The sequence below is a fragment of the Sceloporus undulatus genome, chromosome 1, assembly GCF_019175285.1.
Source record: "Sceloporus undulatus isolate JIND9_A2432 ecotype Alabama chromosome 1, SceUnd_v1.1, whole genome shotgun sequence".
NCBI lineage: Eukaryota > Metazoa > Chordata > Lepidosauria > Squamata > Phrynosomatidae > Sceloporus > Sceloporus undulatus.
The window spans coordinates 313,291,138-313,317,800 of NC_056522.1; the positions used below are offsets into that span (position 1 = coordinate 313,291,138).

The 26,663-nt window shown below is 39.2% G+C and overlaps 1 protein-coding gene across 5 annotated transcripts in view; it reads right to left on the reverse strand.

Annotated features, from left to right (window-relative positions):
- Positions 1-7,390: 7,390 nt before the first annotated feature.
- ACTN1 (actinin alpha 1) overlaps positions 7,391-26,663 on the reverse strand; it is a 127,831-nt gene continuing 108,558 nt past the window's right edge. For 2 of the 5 annotated variants that reach the window (XM_042466031.1, XM_042466023.1), the window contains exons 14-21: positions 24,774-24,914; positions 20,835-21,017; positions 19,629-19,763; positions 17,948-18,127; positions 15,665-15,811; positions 12,654-12,719; positions 9,933-10,091; positions 7,391-8,284 (exon numbers count right to left, since the gene is read on the reverse strand). In XM_042466031.1, coding sequence (XP_042321965.1) covers positions 8,126-8,284; positions 9,933-10,091; positions 12,654-12,719; positions 15,665-15,811; positions 17,948-18,127; positions 19,629-19,763; positions 20,835-21,017; positions 24,774-24,914 — 1,170 coding nt within the window. In that variant the 3' untranslated portion in view covers positions 7,391-8,125. Of the gene's footprint in view, positions 8,285-9,932; positions 10,092-12,653; positions 12,720-13,237; positions 13,319-15,664; positions 15,812-17,947; positions 18,128-19,628; positions 19,764-20,834; positions 21,018-24,773; positions 24,915-26,663 lie in introns of all 5 variants that reach the window. The other 3 variants (XM_042466013.1, XM_042466006.1, XM_042466039.1) reach the window with 2 other exon arrangements.

The following is a 26,663-nucleotide window of genomic DNA, read 5'->3' on the forward strand; positions in this document are numbered from 1 at the left end:
TTCTCCATATTATGTTCTTTCAGTAGCCTCTTGTCCTAAGTATAGGACTATCAACTGTAGTGGGACTCCCATTTCTTTAAGAGCATCCCATAGCTTTTCGTGATCTATGCAGTCAAAGGCTTTGCTATACTTATAAAGCATATGCTGATTTTCTTCTGGAATTCTCTGGTACGTTGGATTAACCATCACACATGTGGCTCCTAGTGCTTCTTTCTTTCCTGAACCCCACTTGCACCTTTGGTTTTTCTCTCCATGTATGATTGGAATCTATGCTGCAGGATTTTGAGCATGATTTTGCTTACATGAGAAATTAATCATGTGGCCCTAGATCTGCTGCAGACACTTGTGTCTCTTTTTTTGTGGACGTAGCTGTATATTGATTGTTTCCAATCTGTTGGCCATCATTTTGTTTTCCATATTTGTTGGCATATATTAACACTAGAGTTCATTCTATCTGAGCGGACTGTAGCAGTTAAATTGGGAAGCTTATCTTGTTATTATATTACATCTAGGAGCAGCTGCATGCTTTGGTGGATAATGGCAAAATAAGTGCTGTACCCAGGGTGAAAATGCATTTGTTTTTCATCCTCTTGATAGAGCCTACATACCTTGTAAGGATGACTACAGGAAAGGAGCTATTCACTACCATAGTGTCATGAAATCAGTCCTGACAACCTCTTGTTGTGTTGACCCACCACTGGGGTGAGGGAGCCAATCCCACTGCTGCACACAGATGGTTCCCCTTAGACATATTTTTCTTGAGCAACTGAACACATAGACTCCCCCACCCCCCCCCCCCCGGCCTATTTCTTTGACAGTCCAAAAAATGAATTTTTACTAGAAGCCAGCATGATTAACCTCAGGCTGTAGACTATGGCCATATCATGAGAAGACACGAGTCACTGGAAAATATGATAATGCTGGGAAAAGTTGACTGAAAAAATATCAATCTCATTTGAAATATGGTGCTGGAAAAGAAATCTGCAGATATGATGGACTGCTAAAGAGGAAAGCCTAGAGCAAATCAGGCCTGAACTTTCATTGGAAACCAAGATGATGGAACTGAAGCTGTTGTACTTTGGACATTTTGTGAGATGATATGACTAACTGAAAAGACAATGATGATCAGAAAAGCTGAAAGCAGTAGAAAAAGAGGAAGACCACATTATAGATGGATAGATTCAGCACTGAATTTGGAAGGCCTGAACGGAGTGGATATTAATAGGGTCGCTTGGAGGTATCTTATCATAGGATTACTATGAGTTAGAGCTGACTTGATAGCCCTTAATAACAATACAACAATTAGGGGCAAGGCACATCTGTTGCATGCATGAAGTTTTAATTCAACTGCCAGCATTTCCAGGTGGTACTGGAAGAAAAATCCTTTCTGAAGCTCCAGAGAGCTGCTGCTTCACATTCATTGTGAGCTTCACATATACTGAGGGCAAGCTGGTAGAAGATGAGATTTTATGCTCTGTTCTGGGCATGCATGTCTACAAAATATGCAGCAGCATGGGAAATGCAACTGTCCCTTACACAAGATGAATCAGCATGCATACAGATGCTATAAAAATGGTCACATGAACATAAATAAAGAACACAAGTAGCCAGCGTGGTACAGTGATTTGACTGTTGGACTGGGAAACCAGGGTTTATAGCTCTGCTCAGCCACTGTATAACCTTGGGCAAGTCACACTCTCTAAGCCTTGGAGGAAGGCTATGGCAAACCCTCTCTGAACAAATCTTGCCAAGAAAACCCCATGATAGGTTTGCTGTTAGTTGGAAAGGACTTGAAGGGACATATCAATCCCAAAACGTGGTTGAGAAATAATATTAAAAAGACAGATTGGTAATACCTTTTGTTAGCACAACTCGAGTGCTAGAAAAGTGGCACATCGATGACACGTTTCAGAATTCTTTATTAGTCATGAGGTAGGAGGATGGAGGAAGAAACAAGAAAATCCCAACATCTGGGGTGATGGAGTGGCCTGTGTCTGTTTGAACCTAGTTATTTCAGGCTCAGTGAAGTGAAGATGTGTCAAAGTATCGGTTTTCAGCTTGCTGGAAACCACAGTTAATGATTTCTCTCTCTCTTTTTTTTCACCCACATGCATACCAGTAACAAAAACAGCTGAGCTAAAATTATTCTATCTACTGCTCTAGATCTAGCAGCCAGATCTATACAGTTCTGGTAACATAGCTACCCCTGTAGTCACGAGCCTTTAAAAAAAAAATTCTGTCCAAAGTTTCCACTTTGTTTCAACAGATCCATCTTTGGCTCCTTCCTTCCAAACAGACTTTGTCCAATCCACATGAGTGTGTCTACATACAGCTGCAAGGATTACACTGCTGCCACCTTCTCTTTGAGTCAAACAAATGCAGGGGCAGTTATGCTGACCATAGGTCTAATTCCAAAGCTCACACTGTTGTATTTTTATTGAGTTAACCAAAAGGAACACATTAATTTTCCAACGGTGCAAAATTCCTGATGAAAGTTTGTGCAATGCATTGAGCCTTTTGTTTACGACAGTGGTACTCAAACTTTTTATCCTTGCCTCCCCATTATATCTATATGCAGATGTCACCCGCCCCAGTGGCACCCCTAGAGTTGATGTCACCCAATGCGGTGACTCATAGCGTCACTCCCCCATTGACTCCTCTTATTTGACACCATACAGAATCCTTAGTAATGCTTTTTTGCACTAATGTAACTCATAAATCATAATTCCCATATACCACTGAACGTCATGCCAATAGTTGTAACATAAACAATTAGCAAAATTAAAATTATACCTTCAAATTACAATATCATACACACAGCCTAAATGTCTACACAGTGAAGATTTGTTTAAAATGTGATGTTTTTAAAGACAATTTTTAATAAATAAATAAATAAATTAAACTCTCTCTCTCTCTCTCTCTCTCTATATATATATATATATATATATAATTAAATTTTGACATTGGAAATTTTAATTTTAAAAAAGTCTGGGTCCTCTCCTTCCTCCTCCCACTGAGCTTCACCCCACTCCCACCATCTCTTAAAACATTTTAAAGGGAAGCAGATGAATGCCACAGCCCATTTCTGCCAAAAGGTAGGTGTTTGAGGAGCAGTGGGGTCATCCCCCCTTTAGGGTGTCACCTGGTGCGGTCCACACCCCATGCACCCCCTAGTGATGCCACTGCCCCCCCACTTGAAGAAGTGTAAGAATAAAAATATTTTGTTTATTTAGTATGCACACATTCATATATATATATTAATATTTTAGCATTTCAAAAGGAAATAACATTCAACTTAGAATTTTTATTTAAGTAAATTCAATATTTAACTCAATGCATGTGTACATTTTACATGTATAAAAAACACTGGGAAGAGGAGGAGGGATCAGGGCCTCCATGTTGTGTGCCTCCCTGGAACTCCTGTTCCACTGTTGAAAAACGAGAGCATTCTCCAAAATCCAATGACAGATTCTTGTTATTTTCTCAAGTTTTCTTTTAATCAGCAATGAGTAATGCAAATAAATTCTGGAGAAGCTGCATAACAAAATAAGGGCTGGAACTAAACCTTTGCCCCAGAAATCAGCACCTAGTCAGATTTATCTTGTTCATGACAGGGAAACAAGGAGTTCTATCCTGGGAACCATCTGCGTTACACAGAAGGAATGTGTAATGGTAGTTACATAAGCAAAGATTGATGTCTGAAACAATGCTTGGAGGGACAATTGGAACAAAATTTTTGAGAGTGGCAATTCTGGGTTCTTGTTTAACAAGAGTCAGTATGTGGCAAGATACTATTTTTGCAAAAAAAATCTCTGTCTTCAGTAGGAAATTATGTATTTTGGGTTGGGAAATTATAAATGTGATTAGTGCATACATCTTATAGGTTTTTTTTTTTAAATCCTCAAAAAATGAAAGCATAAAGACCCATTATGGTCTCATGGCTACCAAGATGGATTTAGATGGTTGGAGAACCTATATTTGAGCTTCTGCTTGACTATTAAATTCAGAGGGCAGCCCTGGGTTTCTTTCAGGAATTACACCTTCTAGTCTATTATAAACGTCTTTGGGTAGGAATGAAATACAAAACATATTGTTATATTTTGGTGGGTGTGGAAAACAAAATAGTTTTGATTTCCATGGTTCCACATTTGGCTTCATGTATAGCAGAGTCTAACACTAGCAAGTTCCTGAAATTTCCTGAAATGTAGGTCAACCAAGACATAACAACAGCCCTCATGCAGAATAGCCACACAAATGTTAACATTTTCTTATCTGGGGCGGGTTATAGACCGCCGCCGCCGCTTGCTCCGTGCAGGAGCCGCAGCAGCTGGCTCATTCGCGACGTCATAGGCTCCGCGACACGTTCGGACGCTATGCATCCGATACGTAAAGATGGCGCCGGCCGTGTGGAATGGCCTGCACCATATTGTACGGACAGAGTCCGTATTAGACCCAGGGGCGTCTAGAAGAGACGCCCCTTTTTTAAAATGGGACATCCTGCGGACGTCCCAAGTGCCGGTCTGTAACCGGCCATAGTTATATGTACTTATTATCCTTTCTTGTTACTTTCTGAGGCAAAAATGCTTTCAGGGAATTTCTCTCCCAATTGTAAGCCATTTTCTTAATTTTTCAGAAATATATATATTTTAAAACACACAAAAAAAGTAACAGCAACACATTATTTTAAAGCAAGCCAATAGGCAATGCTACCTGCTCCTTTTTTAAAAAAGTAACTTTCCAATCTCTCTTCAGTAGGACCTTTTTGGCAATTACTGTATAAGGTGATGCACTTTTGGAAGAACTAAAGTTCTTAAACCATCATTTCTGTGTATATGAATTATACAGAATGGGGGATCAATAAGTTACACTTTGAAGCATTTTATATTTGAACTTCTAGGCTGCTTATCAAATGCCAAGGTACAGGTAGTAGAGAGTACCTTTAATTCAACCAAGGTAAATAAATAATAAATAGTGGCTGCCATCCTAATTAGGCAGTTACGATCTTGTTAGCTAGACTTAGGATGTCATAATTGTTTCATATTTACATTTGCAGTTGTGACACCATTGTCATGACTGCCAGTGCCCCAAAACCCACCTTAAAAGCCTGGCAGCTGTACCAAGTGAAGGGGCCCTGTGGCACCAGCATATGGGGCAATGGGGGATGCAGTGCCTGACCCCATTCCGCCAGTGAACTGCAGTGCAATAATGAATTGAAATCTGACCCTGCTGGCAGGAAAGATCCGGGTGTGCCATCTTTTACTGCCCTGCTTGGGAGCACTACAGATCTTCTTCTTTCAGTATAGCTGTCTATCTTTTGAGGTGGGTTTTAGGGGTCAGATCATGAGACAGTGTAGCTATGACATTGTAGCTTTGTGTCTCATGCAGGATCTCAGCCAGTATTGCTAAATTGGTGGTATAAGTGCAGTGTTGTGGATTGTCAAGGAGACAATTTGGGACATACATTTTGTATGTTCTATAATGCTTTCCTGGAAGGAATTTTAAATCTTATTTTCGATTTAATATTTACATACCATGCTGTAATGAAAAGCAATGTAATGTAATGCACATGTAATGTAATACAACATAATAGTGAAGGGAATTAGAAAAAGAGCAAGACCACATGCTAGATGGATGGACTCAATTAAGAAGGTCACAGGTATGAATGAGCAAGAACTCAGAATAGCAGAGGATAGGGAGTCTTGGACATGTCTCATCCACAGGGTCGCCATGAGTCAAGATCAACTCGAGAGTGGTTAACAACAACTGTAATGATTCAATAATAACTGGATAATAAAGAGAGACAACTACTGCACTACTGCAATATATACCGCAGCATGTTTTAAGAGTTTTCACTAGCAGAGTCCTGTCTGTCTGCCTAGGTGCCATGTGGATAACACCAAGGGGAAAAAATAAGTGTCCCGTGTGGTTTTGCAGATTATGGTTAATAGGACTCTTTTCCTTGGAACAACCAATTATACTGTAATAAGACCCTTGTCATCTACACAAGCCCAAATACTCTTAGGAAGGAACTGGGACTTGAGAAAAATAACATTTGTTTCTAATAAAGATTCAGGAGATTTTGTTTTGTTTTTTAAATAATTATTTTCGTGCAATACTGCCAACTACTACATTTGTAACTTGATTTTCTGAAAATTTCTAGGCTTTGGCTTATTGTGTGTGTATGTGTTTCTCCTACATTTCTATATTTACAGTGACAGAGAATACTGTGAAAATTAAGACATACTCAAGAAACTAGGGCTTGGGTGGGAGGCAAAAAAAGAGGGATAGAGATAAACACAGAGACAATTATTGGGATTGAGAACAATAAAAAATAGATTAGAAGCCACTCTTGTATGGAGTATGTGTGACTGGACAGGTAAAATGAGATTTTTAAAAAACAAACCAATAATAGTACAACCCTATCTACACTTAGCTAGAGGTAAGCTCCAGTGAATATAGTGGAATTCACTCACTTTTGAGTAACTTGTTTAGAAATATACTATCTATTAAAATGTTTTTTAAAACATAAAATGATTTATTTCCCAGAGTTAAAAATGCTGCCTCTTGAGATATGTACATATCCAAATGTGAGTCTCACCTAGAATAGACCCACTGAACCAGCTGCTGAATGGTAAGTCAACATGTATGTACCGTATATACTCAACTATCTGTTGACTTCATGTATAAGTCGAGGGCTGGCATGGAAGCCAAAATTATGGTTTTTGGTATAACCTGTGGATATGTCAAGGGTTAAATTTAAGGGCATGAAATAAATGATCTAAAGGGTGAAGCAAAAGAATGAGATACCAAAGAACTTACAAAATTCCAGCAGCATAACTGTTTGTGTTTATATTAAGGCTGGATGGATGACAGAGTAGAGGGGGTTCAGTGCTTCCAGGACAGATTACACTCTTGCCTTTTACCAGGAGATGGTTCCTTTTAAAATAAGAGTTAAAGTACAGTACTTACTTAACACTAGCCATTGATAAGTTGACTCAATTTATTGGGTCAATTTTTAAACTAAAATTTCTAAACTTATACACGAGTATATACAATTAGTCCTATTAACTGTGTGGGTCTAGTCTAGCTGGGGCCAACAACTGCATTCAGACCCTTGCGTTTGATCCAAGATGACAATTTGGTATACATTTATCTTAATTTGAAATAATAATACCAGCCATGTAAACATTATTTCATTACAGAACAGGGTAGGAGTGGGGATGGGAAGCAGACTTGGTTACAGTATTTAATAAAACAAGTAAAAAAAAGTTGATATTAGCATAATATGCCAAAAGAAGTGCTGCAAGCTTCTAGTACATTTTGAAATGTCTTTCTTGTTACAGCTAAATAGAATTAAACAAGTGATGTAGACAAAAGAACGAAATCTAGATTTTTTATCACAAGATTTTTTTTAATATGGTCTGTGACAAGCAATATCAAAGATGCCAACTCTCAAGCGCCATATTTGAAAACCAAGACAACTTTCAGCAATGACACACAGTAGGCATATTGCAATTTTAATTAAATATGAAAACATGAGCTGTGTACATTATTTTTCCCTAAAAAAACACAGCAATTTCAAAAAGTTTTATTGTAAAATATTTCCATGAAATGAGTGAACCAGCAATACATGCACTTGCGTGCCTCCCCCTCTGAAAACAAACGTGATAAAGAATATAAAGGGACAAATGAGAAAAGCTGACTTATGGTAGGACACATGGGACTGGGCTACAGCATATAAGGTTACGATGCAATGCTGGACTCCATTTCCTATGTCTTAACAATGGGGGGGGGACTTCACATTTTCTTTTGGTATTACTCTTTAAAATTTCTATTTATGCTTCAATCTTGGAGAAAAATACCTTTTTTCCTATAATAAAATACATTTCTTTAAATGTAACTTTTTCCCAGAAAATAATTTTGTAAATAATCATTCTTCAGGGGCATGGCGGGTTACTTCATTTCAAGATCTTTCCATCTGCTTCCCTCCCCCACTGGGATCTGTTATCTGAAGTGAAAAAGAGGAAGGCTGGAAAAAGGCAGAGCAGAGCCTGCTTTGCAGAGAAAAAGAAAAGTGCGCCTGGATGGGAGTGGGTCAAGATGTGTGTGGATAGATAGGTGATAATTAAAGGTCACTTTCACCATAGAGGGCTGTAGAGAAAGACATGTAGTCCAGGGCACCAGGTACAGAATCCAGCCCAGTATAAGGTGCCATTCTAGCAATACAATATTCCGCTTGATCAGGAGGCAGCTCCCGTCGTAATTCATCCACAGTGATATAGTTCTGCAAGAGAAAACAGAGATGTTGTCATTCCATTTCAACTGGATGAAGCAAAACACAAGTTTAGTAATACAGCAACCACTTATTTGAATACTAAACAAAAGTGCATAAAGATTTCATTATTTTAATATAGGGGGTGTAGAATTTTTAAAAACCTGTGGTGTAAGAGAGTACTGCAGCCACAGAACTTAAATATTTAATATGCTTTTATAAATGATGTATACTTAATGCAAATGTTTTAAAATCAAAGGTATTTAAATAAACAGCTTCACACAACATGGAAGCGGCATGCTACGGCCTGAATGTGGTTGCTAGTTTCAAGTATAGTAGACACTCTGTTTCAGTGGGATTTGACTCACCATTTAACAATTGATTCAATGGGTCTACTTATTTTGGGCAAACCTACAGGAAAGCCTATATTTTCTGTATTATAGTGTTAAATACATGGAGGCATTGGTGTATTTGACTATTCAGTGAAACATGTTTACCAAGAAATAATAATTTCTTAACATATGTATAGCACTTTCAAATGCTCTAATTGTTTGACATGAGTTAGTTTTTATCCTTACACTATGCATGTTCAGACACTATTATAACAACTTTAAAACTGCAGGTGGTTCTCTGAGGCTGTTAGACATTCAGAGTAGCAAGTCAATGTGTTCTCATAGCAGAAAGAAAATTCAAACTAGGGACTTCCCGAATCATAGCTAGCTTTCTTAGGCATTGCATTTAAGACTCAATCATCCTGTTCCCTCTGTTTTGAAGAGTATTTAAACCCATCTCTGTAAGATTTTTGCCAGACTCTTTCCAAGACAAAATTTCACATCTGGGGTAGACAGATGGACTTTCCAGAATCTACAGCAGGTTTTGCAGATTCTTGCAGAGCCTCTTCCATAGGTCTGTAGCACCGATGCAACAGTGCCCTCCACTATCTGTTTAGCACTGGGCACCTTTGCCACTACTGCCAACCATCTCTCCCCATCTCTCAATAATAGTAGAAGAGATGGATAATGCATGTATAGAGGCATCTAAGCACAAAGGAATATGGCCGTGGGTGACTTTAAAGATGCACAGTCCAACTCTTGATTATATTATATATGTCAACTGAGCATGCTTAAAGCCACTTAAGGCCTTGATTAAGCATCTAGCTCAATTAAACATGCTTCCTTACTACTTCAGTGCAAGGGAAAATACTGATGGATTAAAGGAGGATTCTATAAGTAGAATAACTGGGTTATAGATTTCTCACAGGCAGCAGGAAATCCTGTTGGCACAGTGGTTAAATGCCAGTACTGCAGCCACAAGGTTTTGAGTTTGATCTCAGACAGGGCTCCAAGGTCCACTCAGCCCTCCATCATCTTGTAGGTCAGTAAAATAAATACCCAGCTTGTTGGGGGCAATTGGCTGTAAACCACTTTTGTAAATTGTAAACCACTTAAGGAGTGTTAGTTCACTGATAAGCGGTATAGAAATGTACTTGCTATTCCTATTGCGATAATATGGGGATTTATGAACAATGCTTTGCCTGCATGAACTGTACAGAATCTTAGCAAAAACTTTCCAATAAATCCTTTCTTTTCCTCAGTCAACCTGAAATCAAGATTATGTTTTATTTCAAGACTGCATGTACCCCATTCAAATCTAAACTCACTTTATCTCCAGCCAGGATCTTGAAAGAGGCCATAACTTGATCAGCTGTATCAGTATCTGCTGTTTCCCGGGACATGAAGTCAATGAAGGCCTGGAAAGTCACTACCCCTATGCGATTGGGATCTACAATGCTCATGATTCGAGCAAATTCTGCTTCCCCCTGGATAATAAGACAAGATTGTTAGAAACAAATCGATCTAGCAGTGGCAAAAAAGGATAATATATACATTTGTTACACATGCATACTTTGTTATACATGCATCTTTGCTAACCCTGGTGACCTCGACATTTGTAAGATTATAGCTTGCATCTTCCACAGCCAAAATGGCCACTGGATGTTTAGATGTATAAACATTACATATTGCAATTGGCTGCCTCATTACATATGTCAAAAGCATGTGATTTGTAAGATAGCAACTCTTCAGTTCTCTTTGCTCTGTAATTGGCTTTAAATCCATTATACCCCTTCTTTCATAAATGCAATATTTTAATATTAAAAGTTTATATCATTTCAGTAGGATTTAAAGCCTGACCCTATGAATTTATTTACAAATATCGCACTAAGTTCAATGAAACACACCCCTGAATAAGAAGGGAAAGAAATGGGAGAACAGGGATCTGACCTATTTCAGTATTAGCCTTATCAAGTAAGCATAAAATCTTAAGTGATCTCACAGTACATTGAACTGAATTAGTGATCAGTGAGCTGACCAAATGTCAATGTTGGCCTTCACTGTTTGTCATTCAAGGTAACTTTTGTGTGCCTTCAAGTCGTTTCTGACTTATGGCGACCCTAAAGCATATGGAGCCCTGGTGGCGCAGTGGTTAAATGCCTGTACTGCAGCCATTCACTCAAAACCACAAGGTTGCGAGTTCAAGACCAGCAAAAGGGCCCAAGCTCGACTCAGGCTTGCATCCTTCCGAGGTCGCTAAAATGAGTACCCAGACTGTTGGGGGCAAATTAGCTTACTTGCTGTTCACCGCTATGATCTTTGGAATAGCGGTATATAAATAAAACAAATTATTAATTATTATTATCTATCATGAAGTTTTCTGGGGATGTTTCTTCAGAAGGGGTTTGCCATTGCCATCTTCTGGGGCTGAGAGAGTGTGACTTGGCCAAGGTCACCCAGGGGTTTTCCATGGCTGAGTGGGGATTCTAACCCTGCTCTCCAGGGACATAATCTAATGCTCAAGCCATTACACCACATTGACTTTCACTGCCCTATGTGTGTATTTGAAATTTGTCATTCAAGGTAACTTATTGGCCTTCTATGTGTGAACTTGAAATCTCTGTTTGGGTTTCAAGGTGGTAGTGTGTTTTGTATTGTGGGAGGGAATATACAACTACTATATTTTTGGGAAACAAGTTATAAAAGGCAAAATCCTGTACTGGAGACATGTTGGCCCATGGCCTGTGGCAGAGATGGGCTTGGTATGGCCCATAGGCTCCCACTGTTCCCACACTTTTTGTTTTTAACAAATCATTTTTCCCCACTCGTAGAGGTCTCCACCAGAAGTGATCACAGGCCAAATCCCACCTGCAAAAGTGGGTGCCATGGTTACCATCAGTTTTGTTTTGTATTATTTTATTAATTTATTTTGCTATTCCTGCCCATTTATGAGCCTGAAAATTTTGGCCCCCAAGCTTTCACAAATTGACCATACTTGATTTGGGGGAAGCTCTGCTGCTCTACCACCATGAAATATTTGTGAGTAGAAAAGCCTAGATAGGATCATGGCTGCCTGTACTACGTGTGTGCGTGCACACAAATAAATGCTCCAATGCTGTCGTGTATGTCTGGCTATGCAGGTGTATGCACTGTGCAATATATCTCCCTGTCATAATGAATTATTAGCTTCCTTTATGTGTGGGAGAGCTTATAGACATCATCGTCAGCACAGTCTCTGACTGGTGTACACTGGGGGACTTTACAAGGAAGCTAGGATTGTTTTTGTGGTCTTTATATTGTTTTTTAAAATTATTTTGTTTAGGTTTTTTTGTGGCTTTTTCGAGATATGAGGCTGTGTTCTAGAAGAGTTTATTCCTGACGTTTCGCCAGCAGCTGTGGCTGCCATCTTCAGAGAACGGTGACATGGAAGAGAGTGGGGTATATATACTGTTGGTTGAGAGGAGGTGATTTGCAAGTTAATCTGTGTATTGTTCTGTTGTTGTTGAATGGCAAGGCCTACAGGGTGTCCATTTAATTAATGATCCAGTCTCTGCTGGGAACCCCCCCCCCCTTCACCCTGGATGGTTTTTATTTGCATTTGCTGAGTCTTGAATTTGGTGTTTTTCAAGACTGGTAGCCAAACATTGTTTACTTTCAGGGTTTCTTCTTTCCTGTTGAAATTGTCCAGGTGTTTATGGAAGGCATTGAAATACGTAAAGGGAGGTATGTTGCAATATACACAACAAGCTACCAATACAAATATATTATGAGTGATGTTTCTATCCTGCCATAATTCCTATCCTTGTTCAGGGATTGATCACTCAGAAATTTAGATAATATTCTGTTTTCAATTCTAAAATATAGTTTAAATCAAGCACTCCAATTTGTAAATAAATATGTTAGATAAAGATGTTAAACTATACAACCTTTTCATGATTCAAAGCCATGGGACTGACATGGCCTTTACCTTGATTATTAGACATATGCCCTTCTCTTTCTGAGGAGCTAAAATGCCATTGTTGATAGAATGATAGAGGCCTCTACATTACCATATTGTAACCAATGGAGATAAGGAAGGTGCGGAAATCTTCAGCATCCATCATGCCTGTCTTCTTCTAACAAAGAGTAATTCGAGGATGGAGCAATGAGGAAAGAAAGAAAGAAAGAAAGAAAGAAAGAAAGAAAGAAAGAAATGGAAAGCAGACCCAGAAGAGATGAAGTCATGGAAGATATCACAAAGAATGGAGTTCAGTGAGGAGGAGGAATGGAAAACAAGATGCATTGAACAATAAAACAAAACATCACAATGGTTTGAGAAAGCAAGAGATACATATATTCCATTGAAATTTTGAAAGATGGATAGGAAAGTTGAAACAGAGGAAAGAAGACAAAGGTATGAAAATATAAAACAAAACATTTAAGGAATTGGGCAAATGGAATGTAAAATAGGAAGCAAAAGAAAATGTATGGAAAGAATGGAATTGTGATAACACAAACACAGTTGTAGATGGAAATATGCACAACACGTTACAAGAACATTGACAACACATGGATTAAAAAAAGAGAGAGAGGGGGAGAAATATGTTATTTCCTTATAGTTCAATATCTTGACACCCCCACTTGTATTCAGTACCTGTGCATCGTTTCCAATATCGTAACCCAAGCTGATGAGACAGGCTTTGAATTCCTCAGGGCCAAGTGTGCCGGAGTGGTCCTGGTTATGCAGTGTGCCAGGCAGCCGGACATGCAGTGCCAGTGGAGTAGTGACAGAAGATGAAGAAAAGAAGTAGAAAAGAGGGGAAAGGGCAAGGGAAGGTGAGAAAAGGAGGTGGTGCACCATGCAGTGGATAAAGAGGGGGTGGGAGGAGAATGGCATGCAGAAAAAGACGGGAGAAAATAAAAAGTGCACAAAGTTAGAGTCTATGCTGACATTTAAGGTTGTGCTGATGCTTTTTTATTTTAAATGCACCAATTTCTCACAAAATATGGCCGTGTCTGCTCAAATGTCTGCATATTAATCATTACTAGTAGTGATTTTTGAAAACTGCTTTAGTTGGAAGAGACCACAAGGGCTATCCAGCCCAATCCCTTGCCATGTGGGAATAAACAATCAAAGCACTCCCAACAGATGGCCTTCCAGTCTCTGCTTAAAAACCTCCAAAGAAGGAGACTCCATCACACTCCAAGGGAGTGTGTTCCACTGTTGAGTAGCTCTTACTCCCAGAAAGTTCTTCCTAATGTTTAGATGGAATCTCTTTTCCTGTAGCCTGAATCCACTGCTCCATGTCCTAGTCTCTGGAGCAGCAGAAAACAAGCTTACTCCAGCCTCAATATGACATCCCTTCAAATATTTAAACATAGATATCATATCACCTATTAACTTTCTCTTCTAGTTCCCTAAGTCGCTCCTCATGGGTTATGGTTTCCAAACCTTTAACCATTTTGATCACCCTCTTCTGGACACGCTCCAGCTTGTTCATATCCCTCTTGAACTGTGGTACCCAGAACTGGACACAGCATTCCAAGTGTGGTCTGACCAAAGCAGAATACAGTGGTACTATTTCTTCCCTCGATCTAGACACTATACTATTGATGAAGCCTAGGATCATATTGGCTTTTTTAGCCACTGCACCACACTGTTAACTCATCTTTAGCTGGTAGTCTACTAAGACTTCTAGCTCCCTTTCATATATACTGTTGTCAAGCCAGGTGTAACCCACCCTATATCTATGCATTTCATTTTTACTTCCCAAGTGTAGTACTATAAATTTCTTCCTGTTGAACTTCATTTTGTTAATTTTTCACCAGTTTTCCAATCTACCCCTCCTAATTTAGTGTAACCTACAAATTTGATCAACATGCCCACTATTCTATCATCCAAGTAATTGATAAAGAGGTTGAATAGCACTGGCCCCAGGAAAGAATCCTGTGGCACCCCGCCCTGCTAGGCACTTCTCCCCAGGATGAAGAGAAGTCATTGGTCAGTACCCTTTGGGTTTGGACTGTCAACCAACTACAGATCCACCTAACAGTCGCATTGTCTAGTCCACATTTTAATAACTTTCCTTGAGACCTTTTTTTAAAGAATCAATTATGTTTTCTTCAGGATCTTAAGAACTGGCATAATTTAATCAACAACTTCCAGACTAGTGAAAAGCAGGCAAGAGCATTGCTGACCAAAAACTTGCAATCAGAGCAAGAACAAGATCTTTTGAGTCTGGAATAAAGAACTATGGATTTACATGGACCTATTAGTACAAATAGTACACAATTAATTCCACCTTAATCAAGTGCAGTCATTTGTAGTCTAAAGAGTTTAGTATCCAACAGGACTGAATGACTGTGCTGCTTGAAGTTCACTGAAGATTGAAACTCTTGACTTTGGCTTAGAATGCACCCAGAGATGTGTTATAATATTAATGTGTCCTTCATATCTTCAGGGTTGTAAGAAAAGCCCACACAGTGAATATAAGCTTCATTAAAACATAGGTGTACGGCAGTGGACTGAAGAGCCTTCACTCACTAGCTGAATTCAGTTTGTATGACCAGTTTTATCTGGTCAGTTACTCTTCCCTTGCATTATTGCTGAACAGTGTAGAAGCAGTTGCTTGTACAGAGCACTGTACCATAAGAGCTTAGCCTCCATTGTTCTGAGGCAAAAACCATCCAGAGGGAAGAATGAAGCATAGGAAATATGGCCAAAAATAGGTTTTCACAGAATCCAAGATACAACAGATTGCCAACAGTAAGTACTGCATTGTACACCTCTCAGACTGTGACAACACATTTTATGCTCAATGAATTTCTGGTTATTCTAAGGTCAATTCTGTAGGTATGTATGAGAGTTTTGTTATCAAGTGGCAAATCAATCCATCAATAATAAAAATAAAATAAAGTGACTTTGTGACTGTGAGCTCATTCAGTTAGTTCAGCAGGCTTTTTTTTTAAAAAAAAATAATTTGGGAAGAGTCACTAAGGTAAAAACTCTCAGTGAGTTGAGATGTACAAACCTCTAACAGAGACACCCTCTGAGTTACAGTTGTTACAAATCCCCCCTTACCCTGTCAAAGTGGTTGAAAGAGGCACGGAATTCATTCATCTGTTCCTGGCTGATTCCTTTGGCATCTCGAGTTAGAATCTGGTTTTCCACCTCATTAATAGTTCTAGCTATTGTTGTGAGAAGCTGTTCCCAGCCCACACGGATATGCTAGGAAAGAAAAGTGAAGATTTTAAAAGATTGTATGTACAGCGCTGTGTAAATGTACAGCGCTTTATAAATAAAGGTTAATAATAATAATAATAATGCTTGTTCAAAATTAACACAGTCAGGTGAGCTGTTTCAAATATATGCTGTTTAACAGAACTAACAAACACAAACCAGTTTGTCTTTAGGGTAAAACCACCTAGTATGTAACTCTCTAATTCTTGCTTTATTCTTAGGTAAGGAGTTCTTTAACAGAACTAGGAACACAGTATAAGGGAGAAGAGGAATAATCCTGTCCTTTCTACTGTAAACTGCCCCCACTGCAAGCAACAATTAGAAAGAGTAAAAACAAAAAGCCAACTCATTGGAAACAAAGTTATTCCTATTACTATTAGTGGTAGAATTTCTGGCCTGTATATGGTTTTTGTGTGTATAAGGATTAAACCTTCCTTAGAGAGCCAGGGTGGTGTAGTAATTTGAACATTGGACTATGACTCTGGAGATCATGGTTCAATTCCCCGCTCAAGCATGGAAACTCACTGGGTGACCTCGCTGAACAAACTCACCTTAGGCTTGCCATAAGTCAAAAATGATTTGGAGGCACACAACAACAACAACAACAACAACACATGTACAGCAGTCCTAATACATTTGCTGATGCTTGTGTTTATCTGAAAACTGTGGTAGGAAACCTACACAGCCACATTTGATATTTAGAAGTGGTTAAGGGCTGTACACATGTGCCTATTTACACACATGTACACATTTTCACATTTCACTGGGGGAGGGCCTTTGTCAGTCTTAAGCAAATGAACTGTCCTATGGGGCAAAGGGTAAAGCCTCCCCTCTATACAGTTAACCATCTGAAGATTGCTGGGGGGAACTTTAACCCCCCCCCCAATCTGAATGCAGCAAAAGTGGGTGCATGGGGATGCCTCTGCCTGTGCATCACATTAACGTGCAGCTTCTGGCTGTCTGCCAGATGTTTGGCATCATGGCAGTAACCCTTCTTTTTGGAAAAGGCCATGGAGGGAAATGACACAGGCAGGGTACCCAGTGTGAGCCATAAATGTGGTTTCCAGGAACCATATTTGGTCTATGGTCTGTCCACCACTATTTTAGAGTAAAACAAAAACTGAGAACTGTATGCGATGAATTGAATGCCATGTATACTTTTATCCTATGAGAGAGGAAACAAGAATCTTTGTTGTTGTTGTTGTGTGCCTTCAAGTTGTTTCCAACTTATGGGGACCCTAAGGCAACTCTACCATGGGGACTTCTTGGCATGTACTTCAGAGGGGGTTTGCACTGCCATCCTCTGAGTCTGAGAGTGTTTGACTTGGCCAATGTTGCCCAGTGGGTATCATGACTCAGTAGGGAATCAGACCCTAATCTCCACCACTCTGGCTCCAACAAGAACTCTTTTCCTAAAAAAGGTGCCCCCTTGGTAATTCTTACCAAGTCTTGGTAAGAATTTAATAGCCTGTGTATCTTAAGTACTGACTAGTCCTACTGACATGGAATCCAGACGTGTGTGGAAGATTTTCACTCTCTCAAGTGGAATTTGCAACTGTTTTGCTGAAGTAAAAACAGGTGCCTTATCTGCTACTTGACCAATTTATAGGATTAGCAAGATGTGTTGCCTATCAATATGACATTATTGGCAGTTAATGCTACCTTTTTATGAACAACAATTTTACCAAGAGCAAGTCAGGCTGACATTGTAAAGTTAGTTGCTATTCCTGCAATAAGACAGTATGGAGTATAAAAAGGTGAAGGATGGTTTCATTGGTTGCAGATGAAGTACCATGATCTGCAGGAAATCGAGGGTGAGCAGCACAGTGGAGAATGTTTTCAAACTCCCCAGGTGAACCAGAGAGAAAACATCCCCTCACATGCCCACTTGGCAAGTCCTTCTCCCTGGCCCAAAGAGAATTTCAGCAGCTAGCATGACTCATGTTGCTTCTAGGAAAAGTCGAATTACACTGCAGAAAATGGATGTGTGTGTATGTGCTGTCCATACCCTCGTAGAATATAAACTGGTAAAAAGGTAAACCGTGGAACCCACGGTTGTATCCAAAGTCTGCTCTTTCCTTGCATATCTGTGTGATACTCCCAGAGCTTTTCCACAGCTTTTACCTCCATAGTGTAATTGGTGTGCTTGTTATCAAAGATGAGTGCCTCCTGGATCTGTTGGTGATCTCCCTCCAGCTGATCTATCTTTGGTTTGTAGTTCACAATGCTTTTTTCATACTGCCGCAGGTGATTGAGCTGGTCCTCCAGAGTCCCATGCATCTCTATAGAGATACGGCCAATTTCCTGCATGAGCCCAAAGGAAATATGGGTGAATGATTGACAAGCTCCAACATGTACAGATTTGCTTGCAGCTGTTCTGTAAACAGCCTAAAACACAGGCCTTGTAATCTCAAGAGAATACAAACCTGCTTGCAGGCTTTTCAGAGGAAAGGTAAACAAATTTGGTGAGAGTTTCTTTGCTGGCATAAATTATTGCAGCTCTACTGAGTTAAATATTGAACACCAGTCCATCTGTATTACAATGTTCCAGAAGATACTTCCATTACCTTTTTACCACAGTTATTTCCAGCAGCAGTTAGTAGCTTCCATGTCAATGGGACATGAATTTGCTCTGGTTCTTTGTCTAAACCTTTAAAGAGCTTTCCAAGGCACTGACCTGTTTCTGGGGATAGGGTTCAACACAGTGGATAGCTCATTTAAAATTTGAATTTAAGGGTGTAACAGATTCACTACTGCACTGACATGCAAGCAACCAGCTACCCCTGGCTATTTCTTCCTTCTAAATTAAGACTGTACTTAGTGAGTACACACTAATGACTGTTAAACCTGAGTACATCTGAAATATGTACTTACTGATTCAAAACCATGTGCACCATGAATAACAACAGCATGCATCCACACTGTTGAAGCAGTTAAAAACAATAGAGATGTTTAGCTGCATGTACAATACAGGTACGTAAGGTATGGAGATGCAGCCAATGGTGGTGAACACATTTAGAAGCCAACTGATAGCTAATATGAATAGACAAAATCTGGAACAAGGTACACATTGAACATGTAAAGCACAAAATAGTTATTTCTTAGTGGCACTTGCCATTTTGAACATATTTTGAAGCTTCATTACTGATGACAGGAAGAATAGTTGATGCCACTGATGACAGGTAATATGAACTTCACAATTTACCAAGAAACAAATTAAGTTTAAAGACTTGTTCAAATTCTCTTGGGATTGTCTACCTAACTGGCTGGGAGTAGGTTTGAACTCAAGAGATTTTCCTCTGTGTCATTAGTAGAAGCCAGTAAGTGAACTGGGAATTTCCATGGGTACCTGGGTATATTTCTTTTGTTTTTAACCTCTTAACTATGGGATGTATGGATAAGGGAGAAGCAGACCCAGGGCCAACTTCTGACTTCATGCTAGGATTGAAGTAAGAGACTGTAAAAGTTATTTATGGACTACAAAGTCCTAGAATCCCCTAGCCAGCATGATGAAGTGATTCTAGAAGTTGTAACCCCCAAAAGTAACTTTTCCTAGCTGTGGATGAAGGAGTCTATGACACTGAAACTACGCTTCAATTAGGTCATTATCAGAATTGTATTTAGAATATCTGGTAGAGATGTGAAGAATATACATTAATATTTGCATCCTTGAGAAGAAAGGGCTGACTTATCACTCAAGATATCCCAACACCCTGCCAAGAAAAAGGAGAAAGGCTGCAAGGTTCTTCACACCTTGGGATCAGGAGTTTCTTCAGTAGAAATATGGCCAGTGTTTTTGTTTTACCTCCATCTTGGTTTGAATCCAGGGCCCAATTACATTGGCTTGAGCCCCAAACTGCTTGCGGAGTCTCTCATTATGCTGCTGGCGTGCATGTTCTTCCATCAGTGCTTGATCTCGCCTGGGAACTAGTTGTCTCACCTTTAGCCAAAACACAAAAGTGTTTGATTTCATGTGTCTTAAGCATTAATGCACAGAAGGCATTGTGAAGTTAGTAAAACCAAGTTTTCTATCCTGTTAACCAAAAATAAAACTCCACACTCTTCCTTTCAAGAGGTTGTTAAATGTATTAGGCAACCACCAAAACAAAATTAAATTTCCCCATTTATTAACAGATGATGACTTCCACAAATAATCCAAAAGAAAGACCCTAGACTTTCATTATTAAACTTTCAATGACAATAATTATTTCACAATTGTTTAGAATAAGGGCTCATCTACACTAGCCAGAATACTCTGGGCTGCCCCCTGAGAATTCGCGCCCCAGAGCTGCCCCAGATTCCCTCCTTTACCTCTGCACTCTGTAGCAATGCTGGTAAAATGTCCCTGCTGTATCATTCAGCACCATTGGTGCTGGTGCAGGTCACTCTCCCTGAAGTCATACATGAGGCACCCAGTGTTGATTACGTGGCTGGGTACATCATTGTGATCAAAGGGAGCAATCTTTGTGAATGGAGGCAGTACAAGGTGACATAGTGGGGACACGTGAGCAGACAGCTGCCCAATGTCACTATAGAGCACTCCAAATTTTCTTGCAAAATTCAAAGGAAAAGCTACATTTTTACAAACTAGTTTGAGGGAGGGATAAGATGGATTCAGTGCAGAACCAGCCTTACTGAAGACAGTCCACACTCAAATCAGGGATTTGGGTCTGCATTTTGAAGATAGGTCACTGTGATGATGAAGGGGGAAAAATCCCACTTCATTTGGCCTGTGCAGACATGGCCTAAAGCTAAATACAGAAATATTTTTATAAACTGCACTGAATCACATGCCTACAAAGTAAGAGGCAAGTGGTAACTGTACAAGATTCTGACACTGTGCATCAGTGAGCATTTACATTATGGCTGCAGTCCTATGGACACTGATTTGGGAATATGCCTTGTTTTGAAATTAGGGAGGGTACTCCTGAGTTTCTAATTAGGTTGTTATAAAGAGACTTTGTTTTTCCACCTATAGGAATATAATTGCCAAATCTTGAACCCAACTCACATGGTCCCATTTGCCGTTAATTTCCTGTGGAGTGATGGTGGTGTAGGGGTTTGTTCCTGCCATGTTGACGTGGTAAGTTTGAACAATTTTGGACACTTCATTATGGATTCCTAGGATGGCCTGTCGCTCCTTGTCAGCATCTGGCAAGGTAGCTTTAAACTGTTCATGAGCTGTGGTCAGTCCCTGAATGAAAAAGATAATGTGACAATAAGAAGGAAAAACTGTATTTACTAAAATAATATGTAGAGTATACAAACTATACAGAAAATTAGTAGCACAGAGCTTAGGGATTTTTTTCGGGGGGGGGGGGGGGGGGGTTACAGTTACCAGAATCTCTCAGCCAGCATGGCCACTGCATAACAGAATTGCCAAGTGACTCAAACAGTGCACTACATAGCAAGAAACAGCCTTTTCAACAATTTTACATTTGGGCTTGGATAATGGCAGATGCTGCAGCAAATAAAGCTTTTCCAGTATGTGAGCTGAAGAATATATTGAAGAAGTTTTAATAAAAGATTATATGTGTAATATTTTTAAAAGAAAAAAACCCAATCTTCCTCCCAATATTCTTGGAAGCTAACTTACCTGTTAGAGCTTGGAATAAAGAACGTGTCTAATCCTTTTTGAAAAAATTCAAAAAATACACTATGCACAAAGCCTATCTGTGCATGTTACTAAAATTAATTTTGCCTACATATTCGAGCTTCTCAAACCACAGCAACCAAAACCTTGCAAATGAGTTATTGGGGTCTGCCAAATTTATTTGCCATCAAATAACAACTCTGCCTCATGGCAACCTATGAATGGGAGACTTCCAAGATAATCAACTGCCCCGCTCAGGTCTTGCAAACTTAGCACTGTTGTTTCCTTGATTGAATCAATCCACCTATAGTGAGGTCTCCTTCTTTTCCTATGGCCTTCCAATTTACCAAGCATTATCATTTTTTCTGGTGAATCATGTTGTTTTATGATACTTTCAAAGTTCAACAGTCTCAGTTTAGTCATTTTGGCTTCTAGAGCAATTTCAGGCTTGATTTCCTCTTTAATTTCTCTTTTTAACAGTGTGTGCTATCTGTAGAACTCTTCTCTAGCACCGCATGTCAAATGTGATTTTCTCCATGTTAGCTTTCTTCATTATTCAGTTTTCACATTCATAGAAATCAGAAACACTATGACCAACTTTCTTATTTAATGATATATGCCATTACACTTGAGAGGCATGAGGTGTTTAATACTACTCCCAAATACACAATTCTCCTTGTCATATTAAGCCTGTACTAGATCTGTGACTAAGAGATTTACAGTTCATTCACTAACAGGCAATACTTGAAACCATACTTACATACACAGGGTTTATCTAAAGAAGTTTTTAATTCCTGCTTATTTAAATAAGGACTCTTAACTTTTCCGGCTGTGACTCATTCATTAGAGGACGTCATTCAAGTCTGTGCATGCAGCACTACATGAATCTAGCTTTTTGCAAAACTCTAGAAGCCATTTTTAAGGGAAATAATCAGATGTTGTTACTCATACCTGGTCTTTAAAAAGAGCAATGAATCATGCTACTCATTAATAATTAATTGCTTTTAAATTAATCCTTTTTTTCCAAAGAAAAATTGTAACTAATTTAACATCCCCCTAAATCCCTCCCAAAACTTCCCCTGAAACATGTTAAAGAGATGAACAACGTTATGCAAAATTATTATTATTTTCATTTATAAACCTAAAAGTAAATATAAAGGCACACAGTACTAAATTTTTTTAACAACTAATATTGGCCCAGTACAGACCGCAGAAAAGGGAAGATCCGCAGCCGCCTCTTTCCGCAGAGGATTAGGGCCAGGGCAGCCATACCGGCAGCCCAGAGGTCCCAATCTGGCACTTTTCCAGGCCACGGAGAAGCAGCAAAATGCTGCTTCCCCATGGCCTGGAAAAGGGGTGTTCTTGGGGTTTCGTGCCCCTGGACACCCCAGGAGCCAGAGCCATGGGAGAAAGGGGCCGCTTGGCCCCTTTCTCCTTGGCATCGTTCCTGCAGCCATTTGGTGGCAGTGGGAATGAGGCGCGCACCCAGCAGGAGCTCTGTTTCAGAGCTCCTTTTTGTATTGCAACCAGGCCACTGTAAGTGGCCTGGGGCTGCGCGAAGACATCACACATGCGCCGCGCCATTTGGACACGGCATATGCATGACATCATAATGGCGGCACCCCTGTAGACAGGGCGCTAAATTATCATGCCGCCGGCGTACATGGTGTGCGCTCCCTAACCCTAATACCAGTGCTGGTACACCACTTGTTGGCAGTCTGTACCATGCCATTGTTTCTTTTAATTAATTCTTCCTGAGTCCCGAGCTTTCTTGAGAATGAGTCACGAAGTGGAGCCTACCTTTGGTGGCACTTGATCTGGTGAAAAAAACTGATTTAAGGCATTGATTGCACATTTCGAGTATTTATACTCTGAAAGGGGCAGACAAAATGCAGCCATTTTATGGCCAGTTGCTGCTATCAGCCTAACACTTGAAAAGGATATGGTACTGTCTTTGTTACAGATCGATGAGACATTATCAAATCAGTTGATGTTTAAGTACCGTAAATTACAGCCAAAGGCAGAGGTAAAGCTTCAGAAATAATAATAAAATAAAATAAAATAAAACTTTTATTTATATCCCACTTATTTGTAAGAAACAAACAAAGTGGCTTCCAACAATTAAAATAATACAGAGAGAAAGGGAACAGAGAGAAAGAGGGAGGGGGAAGGAAGGGAGAGAAAGAAAGAAAAAAAAACTCAAAGGGGAAAGAGAGAGGAATAATAGACATGCAATATTCAAGCAAAAAAATGTATATTTTAGAGATGTACATAAGACAATGTTTGGAAAGTCACGTAGATAATTTAATCTAAAGATCTAGGGTGATAAAAACACAAAAGGGTCTGTTCAGAGTTATATATGCAGAGGAATAACCAATCGAAAGCAGCAAATCTTAACATAAGCTTCGAACTAAATATGAATAGGAAAATTTACTACTACTGTGGGTTGAATTAGCATACACGGAATTATTTGGAAAAAAAGGTCTAACAAAAGACAATTATACACAGGAAATTAGAGAGAGAAGTTTGGTATGAATGAAGACAGAAGAAGTAGAGGATGGAAGAAGAGTGTTTCAAAGAAGGTAAAGTAAGTGATAGAAGGTGTGAGTAAGTCGTAAGTGGAAGAAGTGTAAGTGTAGAAGATTTAATGAAGAATAGAAACACGAAGAATGTAGTAAGCAAAAAGAGAGGTGTAGATAAGAGAAGGCAACAAGAAGAGATAATGAGAGAGAAGGAGAAGGTCAGAAATGTAGTAGAAGAGAAGAAACAAGAGAGTATTCATTGTAAGATTGTAAGAAGAGGCAAAGGTGGACATTGTCTTATACAAACAGACTAAAGAAAAGAAGCATTGTTAACTTCCTTCTTTGATGATGTGTACTTTGTAAGTATGTATGTTGGTTTGTATGGTTGTTGATATGTATAGTTGTTTTTAACTTCAATAAAAAAAGTAATACAGATATACAGAAATATTAATAATACAAATATATACATACACACACACCTTTAAAAAAGAATTAAACCATTCTGGATTAAAATTTGAGACATTAAAATCAATGCATTTATATTAAAATAACACAATAGCGTAGCACAAAAGCAGTGGACAAGAACTCATCATGGCCGGGATTGTACAAATACACAAATGCTGCATGTATGGGGAATCTATGCGTGGCTGGGGGCTATTCCAGGAAGGCCTGCTAGAAGAGATTCATTTTGACTGCTTTTTCAAAGTTAGTTAGCTGGCTCGGGCATTCTGGGACTTTCATACTAGCTTGGTGGATTCTGGGAGTTGTAGTCCTCAAAAATACCCTCTCCAAGTTCTGGGAAAGCTAATCTAGTGAGAATGAGACTCATATTTACCTGGATCTCCTCAATGGTATGGACGATGAAAGTGTCCTGAAGATCCTCCATGGCCCCCTCCATCCAGTTATTGAAAGGGGCAGCTCGTTTTGCATACTCTAAATATAGCTGGTCAATCGTTTCCAGCAGTTTTTCTGTTCTCTACGAAATTCCCACAAAAACAGAAAGATAGATAAAAATGTAAGCATCATATTGTGATTTTTCTCTCTAATCACCTTTAAAATATTTAGTTATCTTATATCCCCTTTTAAAATTTTTGATTCTACCTGGTTTTCTCCTAACATTTTGAAAAGAGAACACTTTTAAGTAATCCAAGCAAAGGACTTAAATGTTTGCCATTGAAAACATTACAATTTTCTTTCCCCAAACTGTTGTTCTTATTATTATCCACAGCACAGTTAAATTCAGAGATAAATGAGAACTTGAAATCAAGAAGTTTTTTTTTTAAGTAGAACTTGAAAATATTGCTTTTTGAAATACAATATCCAGAATCCTCAGAGGCATTCTGGAAAATGTTGTTCAAAAGTAACATCCACAAGTGCTGGTTTTTAGTCTCTACAAACAGTCAACAACGAATTCAAGGTACAGATAGTCAATGTTGGAATAATCTGGATCTGGAATAAGATACTTGTGGACAGAATCATGTTAGTGTGCTATGCTATGACTGCACTTTTTTTCAGGGGTATGTAGCGGTATCAACAAGAGCAGAGTGAGTAGTCTACTACTTCACAGCATTACTTCCTTAACACCTGTTCCTCCCATGGTCTATTCCCTCCTCCCACCACCATATGCTGGTGTAGCTGCACCAGCATGACGAGTCAACAGGATTTTGGCCTATATCAGCCAGCTGCGCATATTAGTTAATGGCAAACAAGGACTGTAAAAAGGCCAGTTTTCAAACTCCTGCTCAAGCATGAAGCTTGCTGGATGACTGTGGCTGAGTCCATATCTATCACTAAACCCCAACCTACCTAACAAGGCTATTCTATGAGTTTAAAACTGGAGACAGGGAAAATAATGCACATCACTCTCATCTGCTTGCAAGAGAGGGTGGGATTTAATAAATAAACCAGCAATGTGCATCATACGAGAAAACTCTTTTTTCCTAATAATCTTTTAACTTCAGTTTTGATACTTTGAATTAATATGTTTTATACACTTCTTCCCTGACATTTAATAGAAGCTTCAAAGATGGTTTTTATGAAAGGATTAGTTTAAAATTTTAAAATATAGGGAGGACAGTTAGAATAATCATCAATCATGGAGTCAGTAAGGTATTAAGAGCAAGACAAACCATATCAGCAGGGATAAACAGAAAACTAAAAGGCCTGGAAAAATTAAAAGAAGTTAGTGCATGGCACCAAAGGGGCAATGAAGTTGGGTCCTGAAGGGCCTCTTTGGGGAAAGCATCTAATACACTGGAGTGCTACCACTGAGAAGATATTTTTTCTGATAGCAATCTGTTTTTTATTAGAAAGCTGGGACACATGCAGATAGTCTGCAACAGAAGATCCTAATGTACCAATAGGCATATGTGGAAACACATTGTCTTTCTAACATTTTGGTCTTAAGTCATAAAGGGTTCTTAAGACTGAAGCCAACACTTAAACTCACTCAGCGTGCATTACAGTAGTCTATAGGTTTCCAGAAAATGGATCACTGAGCCTAGGCTGTTTGTTCATAAATGTACAGTATATGGATTTGCATTGCTTTCCAACCCTAGTTTCTAAGAACAGAGTAGTCTGGAAACAGTATGGAAAATACATTTGAGACTTAGGCGGGATATAGACCGCCATATAGTACGTATTCTATACGTACTAGGGTTAGGAAGGGGCGGTGCTTCAGCACCCCCCTAACCCTAGTACGTATAGAATACGTACAACATGGCGG